Source organism: Necator americanus, chromosome I (assembly GCF_031761385.1).
Source record: "Necator americanus strain Aroian chromosome I, whole genome shotgun sequence".
In the NCBI taxonomy this organism is placed as follows: domain Eukaryota; kingdom Metazoa; phylum Nematoda; class Chromadorea; order Rhabditida; family Ancylostomatidae; genus Necator; species Necator americanus.
The window spans coordinates 35,009,904-35,023,234 of record NC_087371.1 but is presented as its reverse complement, the minus strand read 5'-3'; the positions used below and the strand labels follow the sequence as shown (position 1 = coordinate 35,023,234).

The 13,331-nt window shown below is 34.5% G+C and overlaps 1 protein-coding gene across 1 annotated transcript; it reads right to left on the bottom strand.

The window, feature by feature from the left end:
• Positions 1 to 1,557: 1,557 nt before the first annotated feature.
• RB195_007844 (uncharacterized protein) lies at positions 1,558 to 5,898 on the bottom strand (the record flags this gene model as incomplete). Its single annotated transcript, XM_064181690.1, has 8 exons — positions 1,558 to 1,651; positions 1,905 to 2,009; positions 2,056 to 2,117; positions 2,982 to 3,033; positions 3,103 to 3,227; positions 4,152 to 4,226; positions 5,557 to 5,664; positions 5,728 to 5,898. 8 exons carry the CDS (start codon positions 5,896 to 5,898, stop codon positions 1,558 to 1,560), a joined length of 792 nt encoding a protein of 263 aa, XP_064038461.1.
• Positions 5,899 to 13,331: the final 7,433 nt, after the last annotated feature.

The window sequence follows — 13,331 nt, the reverse complement described above, 5'->3', positions numbered from 1 at the left end:
TATACGCTTCACATCTTACAGATGGTATATGTACATTCATCGATGACACCCAATATTATAAATTTATATTATGATATGTAACAACAAAATCTATAACGATGTAAAAAAATTGGGTAATATACGACATTAACTCTTTGCACATCGGTCTAGTCAGCCACATGAAACACGAGCAATCCCAACATTTTCGTTACAAGTGCTATCTCAATCCTTTTCATAAAATAAAAAATACCGTTATTGGAATACTATTTATTTGTTGTAAACACCATTAGTGGCTGACTTCAGTTTATAAAATCTCTTTTCTTGTCTGTTCGAACATACGACACAGTCGCTTTTCTTTCCTTTCCGTAATATGTGAAGAAGGGAAAAGAAGTAAGGAAAAAGTAAAAATAAAATGCAGAAAATGGCAGGAACGAACGAATTCCACTTTTTTCAGTCTGGAAGTACCGAAATAAGGTAAATAAGCGTTCGCTAGGGTAGTGGTCGCTACGGGATTTGAAGTACATAAGTTCTCAGTTTAATTAATCTTCTGATCGCCACAGCTAAATAATTTTGTGTGGAATTTGAAGTACATAAGTTCTCAATGTTGCACGTGCGGTGACAACGGAGTGCAAAGCGTTAACCTCCTAACATGTGTCCATATGGAATGCTTTAAGGATATGAACAACTTCATCAGATCCAATGAATAATACGAAAGAACGAACGAGTGAATGAATGGCACCGAGTAATTATTAGGTTGAAAAGAAAATTTTTCAGGATTTCCATGAAAAGTCAAGAACTTTCGATTCTCGATCGATATCAATGATGTATTGTGTGGTAGTTGTAGAACATTCTCGAAGTTTCTCCGCAATAGGTATATGTATACCCAGACACCCTTTCTTAACTTTAAAGGCATCACCCCACGAATCTGAGGTGGTACGGATTTCAGGTGGAGTATTCTTGTACAGGGACGTAGATTATGGAGAGGGGGTGAATCCGTCCATCTCTTCCTAATTGCCGTAGAAAACGGCCTGGAAGGTGCGGCTCGTGCACAAAGCTGGCGCGCTCCAATCGAATTCCTTGCAGAAAATAGCGCGCCGGAACGCTCGAACCCGTACCTTCCATGCCTTTTTTACGGCAGTTAGGAATAGATGGACGGAATCACCCTTCTCTCCATAATCTACGACCCGTATAGGAACTCTCCACCTCAAATCCGTGCCACCTCAGATTCGTGGGCTAACGCCTTTAAGCACGACGTCAATTTCAAAAGAGCAACTTCGAGCCATCACCTTCTATGAATGACGCCATCGTAATGGAGCGAGAACGGAATGCAAAAGTTTTCCAAAGTCCCTAATGTTCCGGAAAATCGAATTTTTTTAAAAATATTTCGAGTAGTTTAGACAGTGATAGTGCACTTTGGAGAGAAAAACAGAGTCCTGCTGATCAGTGAGGTCCAAAACTGCTGGTGGATCAATTTTTCGTCTGGCTAATTACGACCGATTATGTTTTTAAGGTACATAATTGAAACGTAAGTACGCAAAGGTGGATTGCTGTTGGTGAGAACGTGGAAAAATCCTTAAATCAGGTTATATTGTGTTGAATAGTGTGTAGACGTAGATCCAGTGAGTGATTGTAGTTTTGCCAACCATCGATGTGACAACATATGAAACCGTCTCTGAATAAAATAACGTAGAATTCAAAAATTCAGAATAAAATAACACTTCATCAACAAAAAAAAGCTTCCATATTAAACTAAATTTAAACTTGAGTCACTTTCTGAAAAATGTTGATGCAATTTTAATCACCTTCACAAATTTCACAAACCCTATCTCATTACTTCCAGAATTTCATTAATAATTTTCTTATTGCTTATGCTTATATTTATTTATGATTATTATTTACTTGTTTATTTTCTTTCTAATGCTTACCGAGCGAATTTTACGGAAACATAACGTGCAACGTCCCGAATTTCTTCGTTCGAAGAGAATAGGCATTCTAAAATATGTAGATATTCAGATGAGCCGAAGTAATTCCTGCAAAGAAAATGGATCAGGGAAATGCAAGAAAAAAATGGCTTACGTAGGGATATCCTGTAAAGTCTGCTCCTGGTTCTCCATCAGTAATTGGATTTCTTCGTCTCTCTTAAAATAGTATTTTTTTCTAATTATATATAAAGTTCGTTCGGAAAAAAATGTTAAAGAACTAAAACAGCGGAAAGTTCTCAAATTTTTACACACTCTTTTTTTCTTGTTCTTTTCCAACACTTTTTTTTACTTAATATAAACTGGAAGTTATTGCTCTTCAGATAAAATAGTGTTAATGGAAACGTGTGAAGCTATAAAAAGAAAATTAAAATTATTTTTAAGTTTGAAAAACTAATAAGTACAGATAAATATTTACTTTGCAGATCAGGTCATGTGATCGCAATTTTCTGCTGGGTCCTCAAAAATTTAATGGATAGCAATTTGCCCCCTTCTGCTCACCCTTATTTATCCCCGAGAATGTATCCAGTTGAATAAACAACACTGGAAGAGAGTTTAGAAAGAATTTCCCAGACAAAACACTATTCGCTACCGTAGCCGCTGACCCCTATTACAACTCGACCAATTCTAAGATCTGTTTTATTTATCCTAGACCTAGATCCTAGATTTACCGTTAATTTCGCTTCGAACCACTGATTTCTATACTCTACATTACTATTCATGAAATTGAGCTATTTTTGTACAACTATTAAAAATAATTTTAAGAAAATATAAAATGGAAAAATAGAAATGAAAATTTTTATTTTATTTATATCTATCTTATATATCATTTATACCTTTTTATTTATTTTCAAAAATAAAAATAAAAAATAATATAAAATAAATTAATAAAAATTGGTCTAAGAATTTATAAAACTAAGAGTCAAAATTGATTTGGTTGGAAGAAAATTAGTAAAATCAAAAATCTAAAATAAGGTTAATTAAAGACAATAAATCTGTAAGGTCCCATAAAAACTTGCTTACCGATTCGACTTTTCGTAGAAGCTGTGAATTTATCATAGTTACTCGTACGGGCCTAAACATTATTCGATTCATATTCGAATTCATTCGAGCGCAGTGTAGTGTAGTGTTAGAGAGGTCGAACCTTGCATAAAAATTACTATTCGGTCGATTATCCGGACATGAGGTGGATTGTCTCAATCGGAACGGATATGGTGGCTTCATAGAATCCAGTTCTGCCCTTCTGTTCCCATATTTTTCATCCTCTTCCTGAGAAAGGTAGGCTAAACTTCTCCTTTTCAACATTAAACTAGGCGCACAGCCTTTTCGTAGGATCCTCAAACGTAGCACGTTTGCGCGAGCGAGCGAGAAGCGTAGTATAGACGCAGCCTAAACGTTTTATTATTAAAATTATTATTATATTAATTATTCTTCTTAAAGTAAAAATTACCAACAATTAATATTGCTTTGAAAAAAAAATTTTCGATTGTTATAGAGTGGCTTTTTTTTATTTTACGGATATTTGAAGGTGTAGGATTTAGTTTCACACTATTTCTCACGGAAAGAACCAATCCAACGCGAAACTCATTAAAAACTTAGGTGAAACTGACAAAATGTTTACCTGATTTGAGAAAAATCGCGCTAATTTTCATTGGGAAAAATTAAATGCGGAGTTTTTCTTGTTCTTTGTTTTGACTCAGAAAAAATGTGGTTCCCTGTTCCGATGCGCTATTAGTTTGTGCGTAAATAAATGAATAAATAGACAAATTTTGAAAAAAAAACAGCCTGAAAAATTCATTGCTTTTTCTGCTTCTGTGCTAGTAGGAAAAAAAGAAAAATGAAGGGATTTTAAGGGATATACTAAATCAGATCCGTGAATCCCTAATATGAGATTCAGTAATTGTTATTCCATGGTGTGGTACTGTATTTTTCTTAACTTTTTTCTTCTTCTGCTTTCTTGAAGGCTTCAACGTCGTTCATGGCCTTATTTACCGGCTTTATTTACTTTCATGGCTTTATTTGGAAATTACTGAATTACTAATAAAACAAGAAGAACAAATTGTTTCTTTTTATTGTACTTAGATTACATTGCACTATTTTATTAATTATTTATTATTATTACTTATTACTAATTATTTTTTTACTGTATTAACTATTTTTTATTGTATTAATTATTTACTTATATGGCTGTACCTGCTCACAAGTGATTCCTGCAAGATTCTTCCCATCACATTCCTTGATAAGGTCGCCTTCTTTCAACTGGGATGCCTGAAATTCGAAAACACGGAATTTTACATACCTAATTAAAAAAGAAAGAAATAGATGCATTCCTTTTTTTTCCTTTTTAATACCACACCCAGTGGAAATAGTATTATATCCGCTACTCCCATCGTATATAGAAAAAAATAATGAGGACAAATTGCAGGAAAATCCACAAAAACAATATCAGGGATCTGTTGTCTACCGTATAAATAATTCAATAGATCCACCGAAAACAAAAAATAATAAGCTCTTATTATTCGAGCTCGCATTATACTTTGTCAATTAATTTAAAGGCAACACATCCATTCAAAAAAGTTTAATTTTTCATCCATTCACATCATAATTTTTTTTAATTATAAATGAAATTATAATTGTAATTGTATTCTATTTATTATTTACTTTCATGGCTTTATTTTTTTTTAAATTACTGATAAAACAAGAAGAACAAATTGTTTCTTTATATTGTACTTAAATTAAATTGCACTACTTTATTAATTAATTATTATTATTACCTATTACCAATTATTTTATATTATATTAATTACTTCTTTATTGTATTAATTATTTACTTAAATTGCTGTACCTGTTCACAAGTGAATCCTACAAGATTCTTCCCATCACATTGTATTGAATTATAATTTATTATTATATTATTTTTATTTATAATTGAATTTCGTAATTATATTTAATTATAATTGTATCGCGGATCGAGATCGCGATTGTGACCACCAAGAAAGATGCTCTAAGGTCAACTCGAGGTAGAGACTCTCATGGCACGATGCGGCCGCTGGAACGTTGCGTTGGTCGAAAGTTCTAGAACCTTACGGGGAGTCGTGATCTCTCAATCGCTCAATCCATGCCCCTTATTCACTTCATTCAGTCATCCATTTTATTGTTGTGTTCTTAGTTTTGGTGCCTTCCTAATGTATATGGATCTCACCTCGTTGTATACAAGGTGAGCAAGTAATTCTTGAGGATATTGCAACATTTTAATTCTGCGCTTCGCTACAGTAGTGAGTAGAGGAGCACCAATTTTCCTTACATTTTACTTCTAACGCGATCTTCTCAGAAAAACTAGAAACCTATTTTTTGGGGAGTCCTTACTTCACTTATTATTGTTATTATCATTGTTATTACTATTATTTATATTTATTTACTAAGTTTTTTTTTCTTAAAAGCAGAATTTGTTTCTTCCATTACCTTCTCATCTCATATTGTGATATCCGATAAAGCTTAAATTTTTAGACCCAACCCTAGATCTAAGAAAAGTGATAGCATTTTATGCAATGTTCATTATTTTTCAAAAAAAAAAGAAGAACACTTGTAAACAACCAACTTGTTGTGATTTTGAGTCCACATACGTGATAAAAATCCCGCTTGTTCGTGATCCGATTATACGAAACGCTATGCCACCCGGTTGAGAAGACTCACGATGAATTTCCACCTGAATGCGAACTAGTCGGAGCGGAAAATTCAGCAAAAAAAGAGAAAAAAATCCTAGACCCACTTCAAATTCCAAATTGCATTCGTCCACATCAAAATGCCAATCGATTAGCTGTGATTCAACAATTTCTGGATTCTCCTCTAAATCACAAAGATTCGAATATGCTGAGAATGGTCGGCTGCCGCCGGTGCTGCTGCTGGGAAGTGTTGAAGTGCATGGGAACGCGTCGAGCATCTACAAAAAAACCATCCAAAATTTATTGTTAGGTGATTAACGAGCACGAAACGCACCTTTTTTTATCCCCGGGCAATATTTATGGATCACGAGTTCACAGGGAAACTGCGAATGATTAGAAAGAGGCTATTATCCGAAAATACAAATGAGTTTTTTTTTCTTGAAATATTAACGGTATTTAAACGCAATAGAACACAAAAAAAAGAAACGAAAAATTAGGAAACAGAGCGAAATGAGTGAGTGAGAGAGAGCGCATAGGGACAAAGAATTAAAGAACAATATAAATATTTAAAATATTAGAACATAATATCAAATTGAAATTGAATAACAAATATAAAGAAACGAATAATAGAATGTGACAAACGAAGAAATATATAAATAAAAGATTTTAAAAAATATGAAATAAATATAAAAATATTTAGTTGCCGTTGATTCTGTCGCCATCTATTTATACGGTTCGGTGGATGATATTTCGTCTGTTGCCGTAATAAAAGTTACAATAATAGTAATAATAATAATAATAATAATAATAATAATAATAATAATAATAATAATAATAATAATAATAATAATAATAATAATAATAATAATAATAATAATAATAATAATAATAATAATAGTAATAATAATAATAATAATAATAATAATAATAATAATAATAATAATAATAATAATAATAATAATAATAATAATAATAAATGATTATGATAATAAATAATAAGCAGCAATAATATAAATAGCAATAATAAATATTAATGATGACAATAATATTATTATATAATTTACTATAAAGCTATGTGTCCCGCGCTAAAGCTTTTTTTTTCGCTGTGACGTAATACCTTTCCCATATTGCTGTAAATAGTTTATTTCCACTAAATAAATTAGCTTTTAAAATGAACACATAAATAAACAAATAAATAAACAATAATTAAATAAATATAGGAAGCTACGGGAGTGGATCTCGGAAATGTGGATGCAAATAGAATTCGGGGACCATTACTCTTTTTTTTCTAAAGAGATCTTGTACCTGAATGATTCGAATGAGGAATTATTTCGATGATGGTGACCTATTTCAGTTTTAAAAAAAACTACTTCCTATCAAAACAAATACATTCAGGATCCAAGCGGACATTCGCGTTCCTCCAAGGCGTCCAAGAAAAATGGGCGGTGCAGGAGATCCTGTAGTGTTTAGTGAATTTTACAGCTGAATGCACTACGAATCTTCCCGGTTCTGAACTCCACCTATTTCTCATCCGATTAAAAGTACAAGTCGTCCTCACGGTGGCTAACCCTCATAATTTTGGATTTTGTTCGTCACTAATTCGAATTTTATTTCTTTGCACTTTTTGACATGCTATATGGAAATTAACGAAGCTAAATACGGTGGCCTACCGTAATCGTATAGCCTATTTTTACATTTAAACATAAGTACAATTTAATAAACATGAATACAATCTGTTTAGAATCATTTTATACCGATCGTATGTACGGTTCCACGGTTCCCATTACGTCAATCCTCAAGGTGTAAAGAGTTCGTTCGTTGCCTGAATTGATCCCTCCAGTGCTCCTGATAAGTATGATACCCAACGAATTCGTAACGAATTGGGTTTCCCGTTTTTTTAAAAAATACTTCTAAAACTACACCTACTAGTGAAAAAAGCACGCTACGCGACCACTATCTTTAAAGGACTTTTTTGTCATCTCACTTTTGTGAATCAATGAAATCCTTAGGGCCAAAGTCTTAATAACTCAATAAAGGATAAAGGATAAAACTTTGAAAAAAGAGAAAAAAAGAAAGCAAGAAAAACTACATGGGTGAAAAACGATTAGATTCATTGGTCCTCAGCGGAGTGAATGCATCCGAATGATCCACGCGTACATGTAAAAGATAAAGAATAAAGTCTCTGGCGTTAATCAATCCGCTTGGGACGCGCCACCACGTTCGAATTCAGGATTCAGAATCGTTTGAGGTTCACGAACGTGTAACTGGCCCAAACAATGACTTGTGGTGGCTAGCCGATGGGTCAAGTGAGTGTTTTTATCCTCCCAGACAAGTCCCAGGCCGACCAGTTTATCGACTCCGGAGGGATGAAAGGCTTGGTGAGCGGATTCGAACTTCCGATCGATCGTACAGACGCAGCGGAACCTCTCACCGACTGCACTACACTGTCCCGATGAAATACTGCTTACAACTGCAATAAAGATAAAATACGAGAAATTGGTAGACGTTTTACAAAATGATATTGTGTGGAAAGTCAATGAATAGAATAAAAATCTATTCCTCATTACATTGTGTACGGAAATCCTAGTTTTCCAGTCATTTCAACATCTAGATGCTTTAAAACCATCAAATGAAAATAATACGGCTATAAAACATATCAGGAATCAGGAACTATAATGGATTGAAAACAAACACTTGTAAAAACATTCAAAAACAACAAAAACACAAATAAAACAACACAATCCCAACACTAAATATTGATATTGATGAATATGATGGCTTCTTTTAAGATTTAAACTCAGAAAAACAAAATAAATAAAATAAATACAGGAAAATAAGGACACTTTCGCACTTCTGGAAAAAGAAGTAGTTTAACTTTATGTAAAACGTTATTCAAAAGAGAGTATTTTCCTTCTATTAGATAGTTTTCTTGATTTTTCGTTGTAATGTGATTTTTTTAAATTTTTTAACCGAATATTCTTTAATATAGCAGCCCACATGCAGTTAGAATCACAAAATAATCCAATTTCTGCATTGTTGAGGGTCTACGCCTATTCTTCACTTTTTCCTCCATTTGTTTTCCTCCATCCATATGAAAACAAAGACAAAGAATTGAAAAAAAGAGCCCTGAGAATATAAAAGGGACTTTTTTCCGACTTTCAATATTTCATTCGAAAAGTATTTTGAAGCATCATTGAGCCCTCAATGAGAATGGGGGATTCTTCTTCAATTCCTTGTGAATTGAATTCAACTTGAGTTCATAATGAGAACTTTTATTTTGTTCTCTTGCGCTCTCATTCTTAGTTCTAGGAATTCTCACAAATATCCCCGTGACAGCATGTAAAAATAGGAACAAATTGAGTATTGTCCCTTATATTATTATATTATTACTAGTATATTATCCTACGAGTCCGAGATCACAGCACGCAGAAAACTAGAGGCATTTTGGATAACCGCCAAAAGTACAAAAATGAACAAGAAGGATGAGCGCATTGCGATCACAAACGAATTAGCCCCATATCAAGACCTATGCGGGTTTTGATCTACGGGGCGACCCGTGAGGTCCCTACAAGAAACCCCTGTGACTCGTAGTTGTGGTACGTGGTGGTCTGTTGCGTTACCAAGTCCTAGCTAATGAGGTAACCGCTAGCCAATGTGTTGCTGTTTGAGTTTGCCTTCCGTTTGGATGCTTTCTGCAGGGTGATGAGGCGCTTGAGGGGATAAATCACTAATGGCTTTGATTTTTTTCCAGGCTCTGACGAAGGCGATAACGCCAAAACGTTAGTTGTTGTTTAATAAAGGAAGATCAACACCAATCTTGGCTACAACTCAAGAAAACCAATTAAAAACTACGTTTCAACATGCCAGGATTCGAAAGCAGTCGAACATGGGCAATATGCTCCTATATTTATTATAATCGTTCTCGGATCGTACTTGATCTGTATGATGTGCATGTTCGTATTAATAATGAAAAGGCACGTGGTTGATCATCATGCATCATCGTATGCATCTTTTTCTTTAAAAAAAACCTTCAAAACCATTAAACATTCCCTTTACATTTCCATTTACAACAACTTTTACATTTTTGCTCACAATTTTAAGTGTGGGTGAAGTTCTGTTCATTCAAAACGTATAGCAACAACAGCAGAAAAATCAATCATTTTTCTCGATCACTTTTTTTCTCGATTTTCATAGCGACTCCCTACACAAAGCACCAATTCTGAATTGAAGATCTAAAAACCGTTCAGTGAAAGGAATTTAGGCCCTGGATGTTTGCACACCTCGATTTACCATTCTGAAACGTCACCTTCCTAATCCATTTAAATATTCCACATGACCCCCAAGCAGCCATAGCTGAGATCGCCTGAACAGAATGTTCCTTTACCTGCTCACCATCCTTCTTGTTCTCAACGCTTTCACCCAGGACGCAGTGATGGCCCAGGTAACTACGAAACACACCCTACAGTTTTGAATGCTTGATTATACTGCTTCAGGGATGCGCTGACAGAATAGATTCAAAGATTTGTGAAAGTATAAAGCAGAAGCACAATTGTGGAGGACCGTTGGAGATGGTTGCCCTAACTCAGTGCCAGAAAACATGTGGATTCTGTTAGCCGTAGAGGAACAGTTCTGCATAAACTTCTCTTGCAATTCTTGTTCTGGTTTACTTGCACAAGTTGAATAATCTTACTTGCAGAAAGAAATACAAAAGGTGCCTAATCCTAGTCATATCAGCAATTTCAGAGCAACAACTTCTGAAACACACCTAAAAATCCAGCCTGAGTATGATTTGCGCTCAAAGCACACTCCACACCTCACAAGATGTGGTGTTTTCCACTAGAGTGCCCATGAAAACGAGTAGGAGCCACCAAAAACTGTCATTTGTGCAGTGCTCGTAATTATGTTTGTTATTTTATGAAATCCCTATCTGGCGGAAGACAATCCCTTTCCCCCATAGCACTGTTTGACTTTAAAAGCCGCGTATCAAGAAATTGACGACGTCGGGAAACCTGTAGGGAAATTCAGTGTGGCGTGTTTAATTTTTTCTGAGCATTTATTCAGAAAAGGAAGGTTCCAATCTGTTTGCCTTACATATCTCATGAGATGAGCAGAGTAGTATGAGCTTGTTTAAGCCAAGCGAGTCTACGGATTGACGCGAGCGTTGTGGAACACCATCAAATTTAAAGTGTCAGCTGGTACATAATTGTGCACAGGATCAACTGTGCACAACTCACAGTTCCTTGGTTTCCCCATATGGAAGAGAAGATGATTGTATGGTATCAGGAGTGCTGTATCATGTCACCTGTAGTTCGCGTAGTGACGACTACATAGGGGAAACAGGACGCCCTCTGTGTATTCGGGTCAGGGAGCGTCTAGATATAGTTGTCACGATCTTAGCACGCGAATCAGACGTTCTAGCGCGAAAAACATTGGAAGCGTTTTATATCACGGCCAAAAGTCCAATCATGAATCGTAAAGAAGAATGCATCGCTGTGACCAACGAGCTAGCGCCGTATCAGGACCTTTGCGAGTTTTGACCTACGGGGTCAGAGGCGGGGCCATCGTTACTAGTTAATACTAGCGGCGCAACTCTAACAACTGGTGGTCCGCTAACATCACGATTTCGTGGCTATCAAGGTGAGCGCTGGTCTGCTTTTCTGACGTTGCTTTTAAATAATCTGTTTGCTAAATCATATCTTGTCAGATGACGAGGCGTCTAAAAGAGAATAGATTACACGTGTAACGTGATTTTTTCAGGCTCTGAAGAAGGCGATGACGCCGAAACGTAAACCAGAAAAAAAAAGTAGTGCATAATCGTCTAGATATACTCGCAAAATCTAAATTCTCTACCCCACTCGGAGCACACCGCAGAATACGTCATCAAAACTACGAAATAGAGGTGGAAGTTACCAAATAGTGTTCCTTCGAGCCGGAGATGAAAGCGCGTAGAACACTAGAGGCAATTTGGATAACTGCCAAAAGTCCGAAAACGATCAGTAAGGATGAGTGCATTGCGATCACAAACGAGTTATCCCCATATCAAGACCTATGCGGGTTTTGATCTACGAGGCGGTCCATGAGGTCCCTATAAGAAACCCCTGTGACTCATAGTTGTGGTACGTGGTGGTCTGTTGCGTTACCAAGTCCTAGCTAATGAGGTAAGCACTAGCCAATGTGTTGCTGTTTGAGTCTGGCTACTGTTTCAATGCATGAGAAGATAAATCACTAATGGCTTTGGATTTTCCAGGCTCTAACGAAGGCGATAACCCCGAAACATTAGCTGTTGTTCAATAAAGACGATCATGAGAATCAATTAAAAATTAGGAACAAATTGAGATGAACAATGTCGTTGTAGGAGGAAAATTAAGAGCTGTAATGCATGCAAATCCGATTTCTCTCGCTCGTTGCCCTATTGACTGCCATTCCATTCGTAACAAATTACATTTTCAATTTACATAGTGAATTTAATGCTCTAAATATTGCAAAAATTCAATAAAAATAAGAAACTAAACCTATTAATATAAAATAATCAATAAATAAAATAAGCACAATAAAACAAAAAACATACATTAAATATACATATACATTAAAAATGCATTCATATGTAATATCACGTATTTTGTATTATTTTATATTACATATTTATTTATATTGGAATATTTATATTTATATTTATATTGGATTTATATTTTTTTATTTTTATATTGGAAAAACATTAATCTAGATCATATTTGTCTCAGAGAAAAAAAAACGAAAAAATATCCTTTTAAATATTGTCTGAGAATTCCCGTCTCTATTTCATTCACGAAGACGTCGGATATGAACTGACATGCTGGCAGAATTCATTACTCTCTATATTTTTTTTCGGGAAGAAATAGAATTAATACATAATAACACAATTTTTAAGAAAACATAGCATCGCATCAAGATTTATTACCTTCCTCACTTCTTCTGGGAAGAAAAATGGAAGTAAAAGTTTTAAAAAAAGTAGACAGAATCAATTATATATATAGTAATTTTATAACATAGCAAAGAAAATATGAATTCTTAGAACGGCAGAAGAGTTGATTTGTATTAGGGAAGAAAATATTAAATTAAATAGTATTTTATATTAGTATTAAATACAGTATTAAAATAAGTAGGTTAAATGTAGATTAGGAGTAGATTAAGATATTATATAGTATTAAATAGTATTTCATACGAAACAGTGGGAAAAAATACAATAGAAAAAACATTGCACGCCAACAAAATTTATCACACTTCAAATTTTCTGTGAAAAAAAAAGTTGAAGGAAAAAGTAACAAAAATATCACATAATAAATTTATAATACGGCCCGGAAAATATTCACATCGAAAAGAAGAAAATGTTATTTATACAAAGAAAGAAAATATTTTTCTATCCTAGGTAATGAATATTTCATTTGTTTAACTTTTACGTTTTCCATGAAACGAACGCTTCCGGTTGTTCGCATATTTTAACAAAGTGCACTGGAAGAAAACGCGGGCTTTGTTCCTTTTAAGCACATGGCATCGATGAGAAAATAACCAAAAATGTGTTTCCCCGGGGGAAAAAAACGAAAGGAATGTCTATAATGTTTTCGAAGCTTTTAAGAGCATTTAGCACTGGGAAAATCTTTTTTCCTGATCCTGGTAAGTTCCTGAGAAAGTTTTTAGCACCTCTAAACGATGGCAATTTGAAAGCATTGAACGT